Source organism: Astatotilapia calliptera, chromosome 13 (genome assembly GCF_964374335.1).
Source record: "Astatotilapia calliptera chromosome 13, fAstCal68.1, whole genome shotgun sequence".
Classification (NCBI taxonomy): domain Eukaryota; kingdom Metazoa; phylum Chordata; class Actinopteri; order Cichliformes; family Cichlidae; genus Astatotilapia; species Astatotilapia calliptera.
Window position 1 is genome coordinate 30,692,790 of NC_137434.1, and position 20,478 is coordinate 30,713,267.

Genomic DNA, 20,478 nt, shown 5'->3' on the forward strand with positions numbered 1-20,478 from the left:
CTGACTAATGAACACCTTGGCTGCACATTCATTCAACCAATTAGCAGAGTTAGTGACGTCACAATGCACAGGTTCTCATGCTAATGCAGTTTTTTCTGCTCTGTGAGTGGCTCTGTTACTGCATTTTATATTTATTTACATTTCTTTTCATTTTATTTGACCTCAAAGGTGATTATTTTTTGTAACTGAGCGAGGTAATAAAAATCTTGCTTTGTTGGACGCTATTGAGAAGTTCATTCTTTGCTGAATCACTGTTAGTGCAAACAGTCATTTTCTAGCCGTTTGCATAAACAGCTAGCTTTTCCAGCTTTTTAGCTAACACTACTTAGCTTTTAGCTAATGCTAGCTCCTCTATAAGCCTGTTTCCTGTGTCTTGACTGACAGGTCTGTAGCTTCTCACTGTTGACGGTTCTCCTGAGCTCCTCCATAAATACATGAGATTGAGAAAAGAGTCTTAAAGAGTTTTTTGGACACAAATGCTTTTTTAAATTAATGTACAATATATATGCATTTTCTAAATCACTCTAATTTGATGATTTAGAAATCAAGACCATTACCTGTGGGGTCGGGGAACTGCCAGAGAACTTCCAGCCTGCCTTGTCTTATTATTTTCTAATTTCTTTCAAGCCCATCTGTGTTTTTACCTCCTTATAATTAAAACAATAAAAGTTAAAGAAGATGTTTCTGTTCTTCACACCTTCAGAAGTTAACTCTGGTTGTTCCTTCTAATAGATAATAGTGACAGTCGGGGTACCTGAATGGATGCAACGCTCTTTTCTTTGAAGTTTCAGTAAAAATCAGCTGTAGCAGAAAATATTGCATCTCAAATAAACAGCATAACTGTGTAGTGGAAGAAAACATCAAGCTTCAGATGCGGTTTTCTGTATGTGTGCGCTGCTTTGAGGAAACCTGGTAAAATATTCAGGAGCTTAAATGAGTTCACTTTCGGTTTCTGGTGCAGATTGGGCTTCCTCTCTGTGGCGGTGTCCTGTGTGGGTCGTGGGTGTTGTTGTTCTTTCATAAACTCTCTGGTCTTGTTCCATGCTTGTTTTTAAAACCTCTAAATGGCTCGAATATGTGATTAAAATCCCCGTAACATTGTTGTGTAATGTTTCTTTTGCAACAGATTTGGCAGGCGGTACTTCAGATTAGTTTTTTGTACTTTTTTATAAGAGCATCAGTTTATTATCAGTACAAATTTCTGTTCTGACTGCGGTGCGGTAACAAAGACCCTCTTGTATGCACAGGTCGCTGACGTCAGGGTTTTGCTGGCATGGATTTTGCTTTTTCCTGTTATTTGTCATCGGTGTGTAGTTTAAATGCAGTACGTTTATTTTCTTACAGTTATTAAAGAAAACTTTTTGCCTTACAGTCATGACATCCATCGCTAAGAGCAGCAAGCCTGCTGGGAGTTTTTACATCAGCAGAGCAAAATTATGACTTAAATGAAATGTTACGCTCAGCTGACTTAATGAAATAGTTTGGACTTTAAATCCCCAGAGCAGGTTTTTGATTAAAACACTTCAGTCGCCTTCAGCCAACAGATTGTATCTCGCTGCCTGCTCTCACCTGCACACTCCCTTTCATTGGCTCTCTCACTGTCTCAGTTTTCTTTCTTTTTCACTTGTGCTGTAGGTGTTATTAATTCATATATAATCCGTCACATTTGACCTCTGAGAACACCGACACGTCCTCTACAGATGTAACTTGTAATCCTAAATCTGTGTCCCTGCAGGCGGCATTCACTCCCCAGGTTTCGAGACAGGCGACACTCTGAGCTGCCAGTCTCTGATGAACGCAGACGGCCTTTACCTGGTGTCTTACTACGCTCTGCTGCTCAATCTCAAACTCTGCTGCTGCGGCTACTACAAGCGGCGAACGCTCACGCCCGTCCTCAGCCTGGTGAGAGCGAGATTCGTTTCCTCTGATCAGTTTTCTCCGGTGTTTAAAGACAAAGATTCAAAGATAAGAAGTAAAACCAAACCAATGCAACTACATCCTGTAGTTTCAAAGAATCCTCTTTGTGCAGCATTGCTTATTTAAAGGTATAGATGTATCTTTGTGTTCCTCTAGCCACACAACCACCCAACTAAATACTGAATCAGCTCTACTTAGACATTTAAGCTACTTCAACTTTATCATCAAAAGTACAAGAAAATAAAAAAAAAACTTCCCGCCCTGAATATAACAGCACTGAATTGGATGCAGTCACACTGAATGGGTGGACGTTTGTTCTGTTGTGCAGAAGGAGTTTGTGCGTCTGATCCAGAGCAGCGGCGTCCTCGTGGTTCTGTCTCAGGCCTGGATCGAGGAGCTTTACCACCAGGTGCTGGAGCGCAACCTGCTGGCTGAGTCTGGGTTCTCGGGTTCTTCAGAGGACCACACACTGCCGCTTATCACCATGCTGACAGGTACACACACACACCTGTACAGTTTCTACGTGCTCAGCTAGTCTCCACACACTGGCTCAAAAGGCCTCTCCATAACAAGGGAAAAATATTGATTAAGAGATAAATGAAGCAACAGTATTTATTATGAAAGGTGCAAAAGAGTGTGTGTGTGTCTTAGCCACTGAGAGAGCCCCTTATGCTACACTACACTGTCCAGGTGGCTTCAGATGACTGACAGAGAGCTCCCCCTACAGGCCTCACCAGCTGAGCGCACCGCCCTGCCCTCCTCTGTCCCCAACACTACGCAGCTCCCTCCAAACTACCTCCAGCTCATCCTCAGTCGTACTTGGTGCCCATCATCCAGATTATTATGATCAGTTTAGGTGTAGGACAAAATGACACAGACAGAAAAAACCCAACATAGTATTCACACAGTAGCCCACATAAACCTACCCTTAAATTCAGCTTGTAGTTCACGCCACACCATCAGTTTCATTTTACTTAACAAAAAGTCCCAGTTAAAAATATCTTTTGCTATCCTTGACTGTATCATCTCCAAATAAATTATTTGTTCCTGCAAACAGGGACCTGGCTAAATTCTGGTATTTATAGTAATGCCTATAATTGCTCACATCCTCTCCACGGGCAACTTTTTATCTGTTCAGTTACTGAGCTTTTCTATTAGCAGGGACCTAAAGGCTCTGTATGTTAATCCATAGACCTCCTAAATCTGTGTCTGAGTTTGGATAGTTTCCTCAGGGCTGCCTGCAGCACAAAAGGTAGAGCAGGTCATCTGCTAATTGAAAGGTTGGTGGTTCGAGCCCTTGCTGCTCCAGTCTGCACGGCAGTGTAGAAGATACAGTGAAGATACTGAACCCCAGTTTGCTCAGACAGACTTTGGGATTTATTATATGTAGAGGGTATAAATTCAAATACTTGACATGTTGTGACTTCTCTGTTCCTCGTCTCTTAGACATTGACGGCTTGGGCAGCAGTGCAATCGGAGGTCAGCTGATCAGGAGAGCGTCGAGCCACGCGCCGCTCGGCTGTGAAAAGCCGTGCAGTGACGCTGTGATGGCAGGTCAGTAGCACTTACTGAGAACGTAGTTAACATTTAATTCTCCTCAGTCAGCAGCTCTTCATTCACAGGGTTTTCATGTTTGGATTATATTTCTGGGGAGCTTTACTCGAGTTCGCTGAGCCCGTAATTGCTACTAAAGTGCTGCGCTGGTAATCAGTAGAAACCACAACATTAGCAGAAGTATCTCAGAGCAGAACTGCATGGTCAAGACATGCAGGTTTTTTAAAGATTTTGTATTTACTGGTGCATTAATGATTGCAAAACATAACAGATGAACATTTGTAAGTTTCATGTCCTGCTGCAGAGTCGGTCTGCAGGAACGTTGATAGGAAACCTGCAGGTTTTAAATATAATCATGCTTCAGTGATGTTGTGTGTTTGGATTTGACCTGCTGTAACTGAAAGAGCAAGAAGCTGCATTGCAAACGAAAGATGAGACAAGCTGGGGAAAAAAGGGTAGCTGGGTAGAAAGAGGGCAGTGAGCACCTGTGCTGTTTCCTGGAGGATTAAGCCAGACTCTAACTGCTGCTGGCTGACTCACCCCTGACATTTATGCTCATCTTGTGTGTTTTGTGTGTGTCACCATTTAAAAAACCGACCCTTTTTTTTTTGCTCTGTGTTTTTCAGGAGCTGTGTTCTCACGCTTCATCCTCACCGGTGTTTGGAAAAACCTGATCGATGTTCTGTCCACACCGCTGACCGGTCGCATGGCGGGCAGCTCCAAGGGCCTGGCCTTCATCCTGGGGGCAGAGGGGGTCAAAGAGCAGAGCCAGAGGGAGAGAGACACCATCTGCCTGAGTTTAGACGGCCTGCGTAAAGCTGCTGCGCTCAGCTGCGCCCTGGGTGTGTGAAGCATGTTTCATGTGCCTGTATTAATAAGACAAATGCATATCATCTTCTCTCATCCCTGTGGGGGAGGATTTGTGCTCCCTCCCTATAGCACAGGCAAAGGTCAGGATTATTCACTAGACATCTGTCCTACAGCTGGAGCAGATTCTAGGTATGTACAGTATGAACAGTAATTTCTATTAGCAGCTCAGCAGCCACTCAGCACTGTTTTTAATCAGCACGTCCTGTCGCAGCTCACTAAACTCGAGGACTGATTTATTTAGGGGCCTGAAGAAGTGCAGTGTGAAACATGTTGTAAACGCTTAATCCAAATATATCTGTACTGTGGATTCAAATATTACACTTATATCACAGCATGCACACACAGATGTTTTGACTTGGCCAGTGTGATTTCTTCTTCACGTGATTTGTGTCACAGTAGTAATATGTTATAAGATAGGAGATAACATGCTAAAGATACGAAACATTGTGCTAAAATATTTCTACTTCAGATTATTTTCTGCAGCAGTTACAACCTCTCTTTCTTTGTTTGGTATTTAGCTGTAAAACATTTTCCATCACTGGTTTAGCATTAAGACAGTTAGCATAGATAACTTATAAACGTCCTGAGGTTTCAAAGCTTGATGTAATTAAAACTAAATAACAGGGGCCCTAGAGTTGAGCCGTGTGGGACACCGCAGGAAAAAGCAAATGGACACAAAGACTCCGGCACAGACGGTGAAACCTTTGAGATACGGTTCAGTATGAATTTGGTGGAAGAAATACAGAAATAAGGTCTTGATGTAATAAGATAGAACAATGAGCTGCAAGTTATTTGGCCACAACCTTCAGAAGTAGAAAGACTGAACTGAAATGTCTTTGTTTTCTTCTTCCAGTCAGCAGAATAAGCACGAGAGAGCACCGGGGAGGACTTGCTGTCAGATGGCTTTATTGTTCACTTTTAGCCACAGTAACTGTCAGGATGGCAAATGCCCTCACATGACTGCACAAAGGAAGTCAGAGTGAAAAAGGTTCAGACTGTACAGGCCGACAGAGGCAGACAAAACGCTGTTAATTCTAATTCTAACATGGAGTTTACTGCCCTCGTGTGAGCTCAGACCCTCTCAGCTCCCGCCACAGCACAGGTCTACTTACACAGAATAATTGAGAACTGAGGGTTTACACAGCTTTTAATTGATATTAAACATGTTTTGGAAGCTTATGGGGTCACAGGGAAATGCAGTCACACTAATGAAAACCGCTTGACACGTGACTTTTTAAGCGATTAAGCACTTTAAACTTTCCCGTTAGAAGTCCTGGACATTCATTGAACCTGAATAGTGGTCTGAACCAAGTGCCAGCGGCCTTGTGGCTGGCCTGCCTTAAAGCTCTGTCCCATGTTTTTAGCTCGGGGATCCTTTCGTTTCCACCTCGACGTTTGGCTGTCACTGAAAAGGGACACCAGAATAACACCAGTGTGCTGAGTGCAGATTAGTGTTCAAACGTGAACACTGGGCGAAGCTGTCAACCATAAAAATATGAGACACAGGTGCTTCCTTAAAACGCTCCAGTTTTAGGCTCATTTTACATTTCATCTGGTCTCAGTTCATTTTACACACTGAATGCAGCAAAGACGATGACTCTCCTCTCTTGCTGGTCTAACTTTTCTCTTCTTGCTGGAAGTGCAGACTGGAGGCCACGTCATGCCCAGTTTTACTTCATACTTTGACATCGTTTCAACACAGCGTGCACGCCTTTTTGATTTAAGTCATGTCAGTTGTTTCTTCACGTTCTCTTGATAACTTGAGTCCATGAGGGCTTTAAATGATCTTTCTAATAAGCACGTTTAAACCATAGAGGGAGATGAATCTGCTGTTGATCATCTGTACTGCACCATGCTTCAAACGTATACATTTAAATGTAAAAACAGAAATTATCAGTAAAGCATTTACTGGGCATTTCATAGTGCCTAAAAATCCCCTCATGGTACTGTAGGCTTTTAATGTTTCTGCCATACTTTGAGCTTTGACTCATACTCACACGGGGTAGGTTTTGCTGAGTTCTGATTTTCCTTGTCAGCTTGATTATGTATCACATTAATCAAATTTGACACCAGTGGCAGGTGCCCAATAGCAGCCAGCACCTGTTCGACGCTGTGCAGCTCCTCTGGAGGTTAACTGCGAGTTTTACTTCCAAAATGTTAAATGCAAGTATTACAGAGGATGTCAGGGGAAATGCAGTTTACTTATCAACCGCTGTCAGATGTCTGTGAGTATCACTAGCATTAAAGGGCAGTGGCACATCCCCGGGGCCTGCATGGGAGCAAATCAGATTGAAATTAGTGCAGAAGGACTAATGAATATGAATGAACACATGGCGTACGACCTCCTCTGTGTTTGCAGTTGGCACGTTACAGTTTGTGTGTCTCCAGTTAACATTTTAAACATGTACAGTGGAAATCCCAGAAATCTGTGAAAATGTCTCATTGGTAGATTCTGAATATGGATGATGGCTGAAATGTTGCATTTTTAATGTGCAGGGATGATGTTTTGTGGATGAATGAAACGGCACGTCTTTACTGTGTGTGTGTGTGTGTGTGTGTGTGTGTGCGTCTGTCAGGTGTGGCTGCCAACTGTGCTTCAGCTTTAGCCCAGATGGCTGCAGCCTCCTGTGTGCAGGAAGAGAAGGAGGAGAAGGAGGTGGGGGAGACGGGAGACGCTATCGCGCAAGGTATTTTCACAGAAACACAAACACACACTTGTTCGGACGTTTGCATGTAACAGACACACAAAAACCTTAAATTTGAATCAAGCTCATCGTCGTCACACACAATCAAGGGGTAAAACCTCAAATTAGTGCTAATTTGTGTTTTCCTAGTTATAAAACCAAGATAAAGGAAATCTTGACCGTTCATAATCATACATACAAAGAACCCACAGTAAACACATTTGTACACTTAATAAGGCCCCACTTATATCTCAACATGAGATATTGAGACTTGTATTAATATTTATTTATTACTTGTATTATTATTTCCTTAAGTACCTTTAACTGAGTATTTTCCATCTTCTGTTTTTGCTTTTGTCTCTTTTTAAAAAAAAGTTATTATTATAAACTTTTTACACTATAAGCAGAAACATTCTGGGCCACCTTGACCTACAGGAGCTGCTCGGCATGGAAACCCATGCCGTGACGCTCCCAGCACAGAGGAGCTTGGAAGCTGCTGTGTGCCTCAGCACTTCTGCTCTGTAACTTGATGCGTCCTGACCTCCCGGCTGAGCAGCAGGTCAGGACCGTTGATTGTGGAATATCACGGAGGGAAGAACTGACTTGCTGCAGCGGCGGCGTCCAGTTACAGAACCAGGCTGGAGTTCAGTCAGATCTTCAGAACGACCTCTTCTTTCACAAACGTTTGCAAAGACCGACTGCGTGGCTAGGTGCTTAATGTTATGTACCTGTGCCGATGGGAGTAAAAAGCACCCCCCTTTTCCTTCACTAAACCTTGTGTCCTTGACCTTGATGAAATTGTCATGAGTTCAAGGAAAAGAGGGTGTTAGGAATATTGATAAGGGCTCGAGAAAAGAACTGTGTGCTGAGAATCTGAATGACCTGACACTAACCTGCTTAACATGCTGAACTGAAACTACAGTGTGTAAATGTGGACTACAAAACATCGTACGTACTGCACCTTGCTTTGCTAACAGTACGCAGCAGCTGGATTTGCTAAAGAGCTCACGGTGACTGAACGTCACAGTCTTGGGTATTTTTCCAGGTGGCCTTGTGGCATATACATTTGTAGGAGCTTCCCTTTCAAGAAGAAAATATTTAAATGAGTAACATAGACATGATTTACAAAGTCTGAAGCATGCACTTTACTGCGAAATGCTCAACATTTCTTTGCCAAAAACAAAGCTTATGTCTGTTGTGGTTGTGATCGGTGCTTCCAGGAGCGTTTATCTGTTTGGAATAACGGGCCAATTCCTTTTTTCGGCCACAGCCTAAACTTGGAATCATTTCTACTGGAGACAAAAGCAATGATAAAAACAAGATATGGGAACTAGTGACATCTAGTGACAGCTGCTACAAACTGCTGGCAGCATTTACTGGGATGCAACATTAATGTTTATATATTTCCACAACCTGAGAGTGGAGTTTTGATAAAGCTCATCTCAAATCAGTTCAAGCACAATGTTCAGGGCGTCTGTGATATTTAAAATACACTTTACTGTGTGTGTGTGTGTGTGTGTGTGTGTGTGTGTGTGTGTGTGTGTGTGTGTGTGTGTGTCTCCAGTGAAACAGCGTGTTGAGCAGCGTCTGGAGCAGATCGGCCGTCCTCAGGGAGTTCGCCTCCACACAGCTCATGTGTTGTGCATGGACGCCATCCTGAACGTTGGCCTGGAGATGGGCAGCCACAACCATGACTGCTGGCCTCATGTGTTCAGGTACGTTTGTTTATCCTGTAAAATATACTTCATATATCATATATATCAAGCTCGGAAATGGTAGTATGTGAAGCTATAGTGGTTCATAAGGGATGAAACTTCAAAAATATGTTCTAGAACTTCAAATCACTTTCAGGGTGACCGAGTACATCAGCTCACTGGAGCACACCCACTTCAGTGACGGCTCTGCCCAGCCGTCCTCTCTGACCACAATCACCCAGCAGAGCCAGCAGATGGCTGGCATCGACCTCGGGCTGGAGTTGAGCTGCGAACCCAGCCCCGAGGCCTCGGACCTGAGCCTGAGCCAGCCGGTCATCCAGCCGCTTTCCATCCAGGAGCTGCTGAAGGAGAGCGGCAGAGGGGGCCGAGGCCTGGACCTGAAGAGCGGCAGCCTGATGACCGGCACCAGCGCCGCCAAGGCCGTGTGCACGCTGTCAACACAGGCCGACAGGTAGAGACTGAACAAATACCACAGCAACATGATAGACTGGATGGCAATCCAGACGCTTTCTACATGTGATGTTCCAGGTGTTGCACCAGTGCTGTTAGTTGTGTTTTGATTTTGTTTTATTAAAACCCAATAACTGCACGTGCTCCAAGTTTAAGAAACAGTAAATGAGAAATTCAGCGATTAGATTTCCTTTGACAGTCAGATCAGAGTGGCCCCTGTCCGTATCCTGGTGGTAGTCATTATTTCAGAGAGTCGCTGCACTGAGGTGCAACTTCAGAGACTTGGATACTGAGTTGCTTTATGTTTTTTATATCTTTTTCATTTTATAGGTATTTAATCTTGCTAAAGACTAACAGAAGAGGGGTTCAGTTTTATTTATACTTGCACTCTGACAGCGTTGAAAAGACTCAGTTCTCTCTTTTGTCCACTTTAACTCTGATGAGGTCACAGTTATCTTTCAGACTCTCAGATCTTTCCTGCCGTGCTTTCTGCAGACATCACATCCTGACAAGAGGAAATAAAGTAATGTACGCGATGAAAGGCAAAACAAGAGAATTATGTGGTGCAATATTCATTTTATCTCTATTATTTAATTTTAATTATTGTTAGAAATTAAACTATGATGAACTGCGCAGCCATAACTAATAAGGCTGACCTCTAAAAGCTCGGCCATAATGTCACCACGGGCAACAAGACGGTGGAAATAGAAGCAGACTAACAAGTTTCACAGTGGGTTTAGTTTCTAACTGAAGTGCAGCAGCTGTGTTAGCACCGTGTTCCATTAACAGCCAGCATGACCGAGGCTCTTAATGACTTTATCTTCCAAATCCACGTTTCACCGACATTTGGTGCTCAGCAAGTGTTCCCGAGGTTGGTTTCATAGCCAAAAGATGGCAGTAGTGGAGCTACTGCTGTGTGTGTGTGTGTGTGTGTGTGTGTGTGTGTGTGTGTGTGTGTGTGTGTGTGTGTGTGTGCTATGACACACTTTCTTTGATGAGTCATTTGGTATTTGGACCCTAAATGTAAAAGTGAGAACATTGTTTTGTGCTTGTTGTTACTGGACCGACACTCAGGATTAGAGTGAGACTGATGTCCTCACACGTGTACAAACATGTATGCATATGTGCGCGTGCCACTTGTTACGGCTCGCACACGGCCGCAGTAACTGTGGACTTGTTTGCGTGTTCATTCCAAGGATCATCTCTTACATAACCAGTTATCTGGGCTGCTTTTAGGAGCGTATATTAAAAAAAAATTCCCCCTGATCTTTTGGAACAGATGGACTGAACACATTTACAAGCTCAAAGTGGCGACAACCATAGTAAATACTGCTGCACAGGGGTGGCCTATATGTGCTTAGAGGGCAGTGAACAGGGAGGCTTTGCAAGTATTTCAGTGTAGGATGTAAACTTGCATGGCAGCGTTGCTTTTGCACTGTAGACGTTCATGTGAGTGTATGAAATGCTTTCTGTGTGTTTCAGGTTATTTGAAGAAGGGGCCACCAAACTAAACCTGGTTGGTCTGGTTGGTTTCCTGCAGCAGCTCAGAAAAGCTTCTCAGTCTCAGCTGTTTGACTCTCACACCGAGACTGGAGACTATTCACTGGCAATGCCAGGTACACACTTTGCATTCATTCAGTGCACATTATATTGACTGGCTGACTTTACTCTGACATCAAAACACACACACACACACATAATGCTTCAGTAAATGCATGTGAGCACTCTGGGCAAAAGGCCCCACCCCACCCCTTACTCCATGCATGGGCTGACCATAGACTGTATAAAAAAGATGGACATACTCAAGGAGATGCCACCAATTGGTTTTGGGCTCTACGTTCTGAAACGTGACGAGCTGCCGTCACGTAGTATCTGGATAAAAGGCTGGGATGCTAAGCTATCAGCCAATAATTGCATTAGATTGGTTAGCAAGCTGCATCCATAAAGTGTACAGGTGCATCACACAGACACAAATACCTGCTCACTGATTAAAGTAACAGATTTTTTAAAAATCATTATTACATTTTAATCATCAAACTGGAGTTTTTTGGATGGGCTGCGTGAGAGCAATTATTCTTTGTCAGATATTTGCATTCAGAAATCTTTCAGAAGGCACCAGGAGCGTGAGTGCAGAGGTGCAGATGAGTGACCCAGTGAAACATGTTCAACAGTCGAAACTGTGTTTGCTTTAATAGCAGGTGAAATTGGCCAAGTTAAAAACTGGCTTCTCTTCACAAAGATTTTGGCTTCACTTCAACACAAATAAACCACAGACATCCATTTTTATTTAATAGCTACATTTTCTGCTTTTATTAAACACACCTAAAACAAATTCTGTTACATTTATTTAATTATTGACACACTTTTTTCAGACACACAAAAGAAAATTATCCAAAAAAACCCCATAGAATTTGCATCCTTTAAACATCCTCGGTCCCTTCCTGTGCCCTTCTCGATCTCAGGCCTTGGCCACTGACCCAAGGGTCTGCATAATTGTGAACCATGCTGGGCATACCTTGTTCTCTTTCTTAATTAGTTTCCCTCGTGTGGTTAATTAAAGATGAAGTACAGACAGGAGTAAAGCTCCGAGGCCTTTTTTGTGTCCTCTGCGTGTCTGTAGGAGAAGCCAAGTCAACGTTGGACCGGCGCAGCGCCCTCCATCTCTTTCGTCTGGGTGAGGCCATGCTGCGAATCGTCCGGAATAAGAACCGACCCCTTCTCCACATGATGAGGGCCTGGAGCGTGGTGGCGCCTCATCTGGTGGAGGTAGGATATTACCACCTTGTAAACAGTGTTTTATTTCTCTCCTTCTGTTAACTTCTCAACCTCTCAGTTGCGCAGTTGTGTAACTACAGAAGTTCTAATTGCTGCTCTCACACGAGTTGGAACTACAGACAAAGTCAACGTGTTTAAAAGACAAACAAAGCCAACAGTTTATCCATTCTGCCACATGTGAAATATGGGTTAATCAATCTTCTCCTTTTATGGAGATTTACTTCACAGCAGCAGCATCGCAGTAGTTCAGGCAGGTCTCAGTCTTCTGAGTTTGGGTCTTACTGCACCTCAGGCTGCCTACATGCCTGCCTGTGTATCTCCAAGCCACTTTGCAACCCACCTCCAGCCCAGCTCCTCCTTTTAAGACAGGGGTCTCGAACTCCAGGCCTTAAAAGCCAGTGTCCTGCAGGTTTTAGATCTCACCCTGGGTCAACACACCTGAATCAAGTGATTAGTTCATTACCAGGCCTCTGGAGAACTCAAGACATGTTGAGGAGGTCATTTAGCCATTTAAATCAGCTGTGTTGGATCAAAGACACATCTAAAACCTGCAAGACACTGGCCCTCGAGGCCTGGAGTTCAAGACCCCTGTTTAAAGGTGTCTCTAACCTGATCAGTGTCAAATCTGTTATCACTAATGTCTGCTTGTTCCGTGCTGTGTCTTACTGCTGCTGTTATTCTTTCTATGTATGCACATGGAAGAGTGAAGGGCTCCCAGAAAACTGTGACTGCACACAGAAATGAATCTTCTTTGGATTGTAGCGGCGCTGAAATGAAGTTGTGTAACATCTGTGTAGACCACCTTCTATCTCGCACAGTGGTTTTCCTTTTTTTTAGCTCGGTACACTTCAGGCACTGAGAGAATAAAAGCTTTGATCTGAGGCTCTTTAAACACAAAGTTTTTGTCGTCATCACAGGCTGCGTGTCACAAAGAGCGCCACGTATCCCAGAAGGCCGTTTCCTTTATCCACGATGTTCTCACAGAGGTGCTGACGAGCTGGGCGGAGCTTCCACACTTCCACTTTAACGAGGCACTGTTCAGGCCTTTCGAGCACATCATGCAGCTGGAGCTCTGCGACGAGGACGTTCAGGACCAGGTGGAGTCGGATCTCAGTTCCTCAAAACAACCAAATCAGCCAGCGTTGTTCCGGGCTGTGCGTTCAGTTTGCCAAACAGTTTTTCTTGGGTTTGTCTCCCTGCAGGTAATAACATCGATTGGAGAGCTGGTGGAGATGTGCTCTCCTCAGATCCTGTCAGGGTGGAGGCCTCTGTTCAGCGCCCTCAGGACGGTGCACGGTAGCAAGACTGACACCAAAGACTACCTGCTGGGTGAATACTCCATGGGTATGTCTAACAAACTTTTTTCCAAAGTTTATCAGCAGAAAGATTTTTACTGTAAATCTGAGTTTCCTGCTCTCGTCTTATTGTCTTCCTCCAGGGAAGTCTCAGGCGCCGGTGTTCGACGTCTTTGAGGCGTTCATAAACACAGACAACATCCAAGTTTTTGCCAACGCTGCCACAGACTACATCATGTGTCTCATGAAGTTTGTCAAAGGATTAGGTTTGTCTCACTAATGTGTGCGTGCTATTTTTCATTTCAAGATATTACTTTTCAAGCCTTTTGGGATTTTACTTTTCCCGGGATCAGGCTATGTATTTATCTCTTTATTAGAAGCTCATAACATGCAAGTACATTTTGTATTTATGTCACAGTTTAATACATCAGGAGAGCGGATTTATGCATCTGCAGATGCTGAGTGCTTCAGTTTTCTGCAGAAATTTAAGATTTGAGAATTTATGTTGATATGTGCTATTATTATTTCTTTTATTTATCAAAAAAGGCCAAATGCACAAATGCACGGGAAGTACTCATGCATAAATATGTTCCTGTACATCATTAAAATGTTTTACAAAAAAGCACCAAGAGGACACACAAGACACAAAAGCTACTTTTATGTTTTTAAAATCCCAGTTATTCATAATTCCTAAACAATGACTGGGAAGCAATTTTTCTTTTAGAAAGATACTTCATGGTTTTTAGAAAAATCGTCACCATCAAAAGCTTTAAAACCTCACAGAAGGAGAAAGGAGCAAACACGGTGCTGATGACAGTGAGTGGGAGGCGAGCAGCGAGTCAGTGACAAAAACAAGAAAACAGCACCGCAGAAAAAGCGATCCTGTGTTTCTCAGAGACACGTTCTCTCTGAATGACTCGAAACAACTACAGTGTCATCCAAGTGTTTTTTAAAGCTGACCTTTCAAACTCCGGAGAACTTTTATGCTTTTCCGTGCAGGAGAGGTGGACTACAAAGAGATTGGCGACTGCGTTCACGCGTCAGGTTACAGCTCCACAGACCTCTGCCTGCCTGCTCTCGACTACCTCCGCAAATGCTCGCAGGTGGAAGCTCCACAGATATAAAGTGAGAGCATATTTTTAAGATTTTTCGCTATTATAAAAAAGAAACCGTGTTTTGCATTTGATTGACAGCTGCTGGCAAAGATTTACAAGATGCCGTCTAAGCCGGTGTTCCTGGGTGCGCGGCTCGCCAGCCTGCCGATGAGATCGCAGGAACGCTCGATCAGCAGCGAGGACGGCATGGACTGTGTCCTCCAGGAGTTCGATGACGACACAGGTTTCGCTTTGCTCCTCTCTGTGCTTCACGGTCTTTGTCTAAGAATCCTCCTCCTTTCTCTCTCGTCAGTGCATTTTTGTTGTCTCATGTCCTGCAGGTCTGATCCAGGTGTGGATTTTGTTACTGGAGCAGCTCACTGCAGCCGTGTCAAACTGCCCTCGACAGCACCAGCCTCCAACGCTGGAGCTGCTCTTCACTTTGCTCAGAGAAGTCACCGCAGTGCCAGGTGATAAACTTAAACACAATCCAAAGAAGAAGAAGACAAACCCTACAAACAGCCGGGATGTAACCTGATCTCGCCTCTCCAGGTCCAGGGTTTGGCATCTTCGCTGTCATCCAGCTGCTGCTTCCTGTGATGTCACTGTGGCTGCAGCGTAGCCACGGTGACCACTCTTATTGGGATGTGGCGGCAGCGAATTTCAAACACGCAATCGGCCTATCCTGCGAGCTGGTGGTGGAGCACGTCAACAGTTTCATACACTCAGGTTGGTGGTGTGCGTTTCCCTCTGTGACCTCGCGCGTTTCGTCTTCGTTAATCGTCTTCAAGCTAAGAGCAAAGCATTCTGGGAACTTTGCATTTCTAAGCTTTCATGTAAATATTCACTGAAAGATTTGACCCGTGGTGCATTAGCACAGTCAGGTGCGCTGTCACAGATCTGATGGACTGTTATTGTTTCTCTGGCGTATAATGTGCTTGTTCTCTGAAGTGAAATGGAGCAGAAGTGATACCGTGTTGTTCCACTGTCCTCCTCTTTAGTCAGATTAAACTGCACCCCCACCCTGTGTGCTCACAGGCTCTGTTGTGGTGTTTGTGTGTGTGTGTGTGCACGTGTGTGTGTTTCTGCCGTCACTTCCTGCAGATATTGGTTACGAGTCACTGATCAACCAGATGCTGAAGGACCTCTTCAAGCTGCTGGTGGCTTGCGTGTCTGAACCTGCAGAGACCATCTCCAGAGTGGGCTGTTCCTGCATCAGGTGACCACACATCTGGCAGTTACACACCTGTCGCCACAGTGAAATCAAGTGTGAAACCTCTTTTCAATTCAGGTTGTCTTTCTCTGTTTTGGGTGGATTGTTGGCTGAGTGAGCGCTTCAGTGGTGGACGCTCGTCCTAAACAAGGATGACGTTTCTAAAAATGAGGTGCAGCTAGAAGAAAGGTGGACGATTCGTGGAACTATTTTTAAATCCTGGTAGAACTGCAACCACATAAGCTAGCGCAATCATTTTATTGCATTTGGAACCAGATGAGTTGTACTTACATCACATGCATTCAGCTTGTCCCAGCTCGTGGTTTCCTTCCACATATGGCTCTGCGGATTATCGCATGTCCGCCATTACCATTGAAAACCGGAAGTGACGCCTTTTTTGTGGGAGATGTAGTTTCTATCAGGGCCTTTCAAAGGTTTCCTGGTGTTTTTCAAAGTCGTGTTTGACTTTATGCCTTTCTGTGTCGTTTCTGGGAGGCTTAGAACTTAAATTTCACTGTTGGAAATCGTTTATTTTGAAGCACATGCTGTTTCTTTGCAAATTTTGCACAATAATGCAGCAGGCCAGTGTTTTTTAAATCCTGCCTCTACTCCTGTGACGATGTCTACACCGTCTCTGGGGCATGCCACCCTGTTTGTTTTGTTTTGTTAGGGCACATTTGCACATGCAACACCTGCCATACACGAGACAACTGCTTTACATCACTGATACAGACTCACACACAGTTTTGTACGCTTTCCAAGGTTGTGTGAGGAAATCGATAGTGGCTCTTTTCTTCTCATTATTATTGTTTTTCATCTGTCAGTGTTCGAGCCGACTTACTCTACTTTTATCTTCACATTTACTCAAATCCTCGAGGTTTCCATACTAATCACAAATATGACGTTTTTACAGACTCACACATTTGGACTTGTGTGAGTCTCTCTCGTTTTATGTCTTGATTACGCAGAAACAAACATAAAAGGTTTGCAAACTTTCAAGGACTGCATTAGACACTAAGACTTTGTTAGTTTTGCTACTCGAGCGGTTTATTCGCAGCAACAGAATTGTCAAATCAAACAATGTCAGGTGTGTTTTGTAGCACTTTAGAAATTGATTTAAAAGGTATTAAAAGATATAGCTTAGTTTATTTTCTGTGTGATCAGTCCACGGTTGTTCTGCGTCTCTCTCCAGGTACGTGTTGGTCACAGTGGGTCCAGTGTTCACAGAAGAAATGTGGAGGTTGGCCTGCTGCGCTCTGCAGGACGCGTTCTCTGCCACGTTAGAGCCGGTCAAGGTACGTGATGAAATGCAGATGTCAGGTGGTACAGCACCTGGATACAAGTGACCTGGACAGCCCGCTGCAGTAAACCACATAATCCATCCCCAGTTTGAAGCCGCTTGTCCAGACAGAAGTAATCTGAAAGCAGTTAATACCATCACAGTGCTGGGATTCCAATAACCCCATTTAACCTGCGGTGTGCATTATATACTCGCCATCACAGTCCTGCAGCTGTGAGCGATCACTCTTTGTCTCCTCGCAGCAGGAAGGAAACTGCTCTCCTTTCCTTTTTGGTGTCAACCATCCTTGACTGAGAGGTTCAGTTAGATATTATCTGGTTTTTGGATTCTGCAGCTCTTTTGTCTGAATTACCTCAAATGTAGTGTTTTATTTGGATCCGTCACTTGTAGCTGTTCTTCTTTATCAGTACCGCACAGTGAGGCACCATTCAAACCACAATCGTTCCCAGCTTTCATGGATGAATATAGTCAGAACTGATTTCTTTATAAATGTTCTTTTATTTTCTTTTTAAGACTAATTTTACTTAGAATTAGAATTAAGTACAGTGTGGCTTTTATGTGCAATATAAATCCTTTTTTTAAGCGTTGACTTCTGCGAACGAAACCTAATCCTTATCGATCTCATGCTGGGGCTCGGTGCAGCGCCTTGGTTCATCTTCTGTCTGAAATCAGCTGATTTAGCTTCCTTCCTCTTACCTTTAAGTCGTCTTTCTCCTGCGGGTGAGTGAGGCTGCTGCTCTCAGAGCCACAGCTTTGGACCTGAGCTCACCACATTAGTGATTTCTGTGCTTCTTTACACATCGAGCTGAGTGTGAGACTGGGTGTTTGGACCAGTCTAAACCTGAGGTTTTTGCTTTCAGTGATTACTCGTACCTGCACTGATCTTATTATTTGAAACGTTTAAATATCAGGTAGAAATATGACAGAGAATAATGGTTCCTTTTTAACAGTCTTTTCTGTTTCACTTTCTAATAATGCAACATGTCTCTGCTCGTTCTAGCTTCTATTATTGATACGAGTTCCCTTTGTTGGAACGATATGGCTTCTTTCACCTGCTCAGTAGGCGCTCCTTGAGTCATAGCAGTCCTGTTTGGTCTGTGTAGTCTACGTCATCTCTCCAAAAATAGCCAGTGCGCAAAACTAAACAGAAGAAGAATCGACTGAAAGCTGAATGCGAGCTCGATGTTTGTCTCACAATCAGTTTCCTCCTTTCGCTCGTTAAATGTTCTACCAGAACATGCAGTGGTCTGTTTGAGACGATCTGCCAGCCCGCTCAGCTTTAATGAAAAATTTGTGTTAATTTGTTGACGATGGTTCAGTACCTGCTGAGTGCATGTGTGAGCCTGCAGATTTAGAGCCTCAGCGGGGAGCCGACTCCTGCTGTTCCCTTTCACTTACCAAGGGAACCGCCGCTAACCCAGAGTGTGCGTGAGTGTTCAGCAGAGGTGACATGGACGAGCACTTTGTTATTGGATGTCGTGTTCCTGCAGTTCTGAGCCAGCTGCCTGCCTGACATCTGCTAAGCAGCTTTAAAGATTAGAGCCACATCTGTCTGTGTGTGCGTGCGAGCCTGTATTCATATCTTTGTGGAGACTAAAAATGGAAATTTACTATATTTATGGGGACCAAAATCCTGGTCCCCAAAAGTTTTAAAGCCATTTATGAGACTCAAAATGTGTTTTTAGTGACAGAATTACAGTTAGGTTGTGGTTAGGTTAGGGTAAGGGGCTAAGGAAAGCATTATGTCATTTAGATGTCCCCAAAAGATATCAATACCCGACGTGTGTGTGTGTGTGTGTGTGTGTGTGTGTGTGTGTGTGTGTGTGTGTGTGTGTGTGTGTGTGTGTGTGTCAGTCAGGCTGAGATGGTGTGGAGTGGATATACTGGACAAAGGTTGTTGAATGTGCCAAACAGGAGGAAAAGAAAAAGTCATGAGGGAAGATTCAGGGATGCAGTGACGGAGGACATGCAGAGGGTTGGTGTGACAGGGGAGGATGCTGGAGGGGGAGATGGAGGCAGAGATCTGCTGTGGTGGCGCTTAAAGGGAGCAGCTGTAAGAGGAAGTAGTTTTCTAGAAAATACAAGATAGTAAAATAAAAATGGTCCAACTGGGCCGGGAGAGCGAGGTCTCAACAGTCGAAAATGAGAGGATGGATAGAAACAGATCTGATTGACTCTTTGTGAGGGGGTTTAACATTATCATGCTGAGCAATGCGCTTTGTGTATTTAGGTCTAATAGCCCTTTATATAACAATATTTGCTGAAGCAGAGGCATCTTAAAGCATGTTGCTAATGTCACACATGGAGCTGTGACCTCCTGAAATACTTCGGTGTCTATAATTCCTGATGCAATACGTTTGTTTAAGCCCTTAAATATGATTGAACTGACAGGTTCACATTTTATTCATCTGTTTGACTTGAAATCCAGTGTAAAAAATAAAAATAAAATTTTTTACATGATATCCCACTAGAGCTGGGCGATATGAGATTTTTTCATATCACGATATGTTTTTTTCATTTCAGGCGATAACGATATCTATCACGATATAAGCCAAATAACTATATTTGTAATATTTAAATGTGCCGTTGCTCACAAGTAAAATGTGAAATAATCAGCAGCTTGTTTTTATTTAAATATTTATTTCCCATAATAAGTTCAACAGGGTAGATGTACTTAAGGAACATGAGACTTTTTCAGATAAATAAAGGCAAATATTGCAAACTACACAAAAGGCAGCCGCTAAAGCGTTTAAGTTTCAAAATAGAACAAACGAAACAGACTAAATTGTCAATTCCACTTAGAAACAAAATATTAATTCTAAAAATAAATCTTAGTTTGTTTTACAGAAGAACAGACAAAACTGACTAACTTTTGTCAATATCAAATAAACTGAGAACTAAAAGGAAATTCTCAATCTCTCCTTGTTGTATAGCTGAGCTTTTCAAACAGTTGTAACAGTTACTTTAGTCTGACAAAAGCCGAATGACGAATTAGCGCTTCCAGTCAGAGACTGAGGCTACGTCCACACGTACACGGGTATTTTTGAAAACGGAGATTTTCCGTTTTCGTTTTAAAAAAGAATCCCGTCCACACGTAAAGGCAGAAATGAAGGAAAACGCTGCTATGAACATGCCAAAGCAGCAGGTGGAGCTAGATTCCTAACCGTGCAGAAATGTTGGCCAATCAGAAGTCTAGAAGCCTCGGTGGGAAAAAGTAAACAAAGCTGGAGCATAGAAGCAGAACCGAGTCGTAAGTGTGGACGGACAGTAACTGTGTGTATATGTAAGCATTTAAACACTGCAGAGAGTAGAATTAACAGTATTGTAGAAATTCATTTCACCGAAACAATAACGTGGCGCAGTGTGACGCATGCACCAGTTTATTGTATTTCCAGACTTGCTTTCGGCACAATTTACAGTGCACGCTACTCTGTTTTTTGTCAGACTTGAAATAGCCGAAATACCTTCACACTACGGAACTTCTATGGCTCTTCCGTTCGACAATCTCTCCGGCGTTGGAACCATCATCTGTTTTCTCTTCGGTCACGCTCGGTTGATTTTTCTAGTCGGCACACTCATTTCCTCCATTACGCGCTGGCTGCTTCCCAAAC

The 20,478-nt window shown here is 43.5% G+C and overlaps 1 protein-coding gene across 1 annotated transcript in view; it reads left to right on the plus strand.

Moving 5' to 3' along the window:
- The window catches only part of arfgef3 (ARFGEF family member 3), a 53,030-nt gene that overhangs the window by 20,205 nt on the left and 12,347 nt on the right, over positions 1–20,478 (plus strand). Inside the window, exons 16-33 of the mRNA XM_026189412.2 lie at positions 1,736–1,902; positions 2,246–2,411; positions 3,364–3,471; positions 4,098–4,313; positions 6,918–7,028; positions 8,590–8,740; positions 8,877–9,191; positions 10,673–10,806; positions 11,811–11,956; positions 12,883–13,062; positions 13,168–13,309; positions 13,404–13,526; positions 14,260–14,363; positions 14,454–14,598; positions 14,696–14,824; positions 14,907–15,083; positions 15,459–15,573; positions 16,760–16,862. Coding sequence (XP_026045197.2) covers positions 1,736–1,902; positions 2,246–2,411; positions 3,364–3,471; positions 4,098–4,313; positions 6,918–7,028; positions 8,590–8,740; positions 8,877–9,191; positions 10,673–10,806; positions 11,811–11,956; positions 12,883–13,062; positions 13,168–13,309; positions 13,404–13,526; positions 14,260–14,363; positions 14,454–14,598; positions 14,696–14,824; positions 14,907–15,083; positions 15,459–15,573; positions 16,760–16,862 — 2,732 coding nt within the window. The remainder of the gene's footprint in view (positions 1–1,735; positions 1,903–2,245; positions 2,412–3,363; positions 3,472–4,097; positions 4,314–6,917; positions 7,029–8,589; positions 8,741–8,876; positions 9,192–10,672; positions 10,807–11,810; positions 11,957–12,882; positions 13,063–13,167; positions 13,310–13,403; positions 13,527–14,259; positions 14,364–14,453; positions 14,599–14,695; positions 14,825–14,906; positions 15,084–15,458; positions 15,574–16,759; positions 16,863–20,478) is intronic.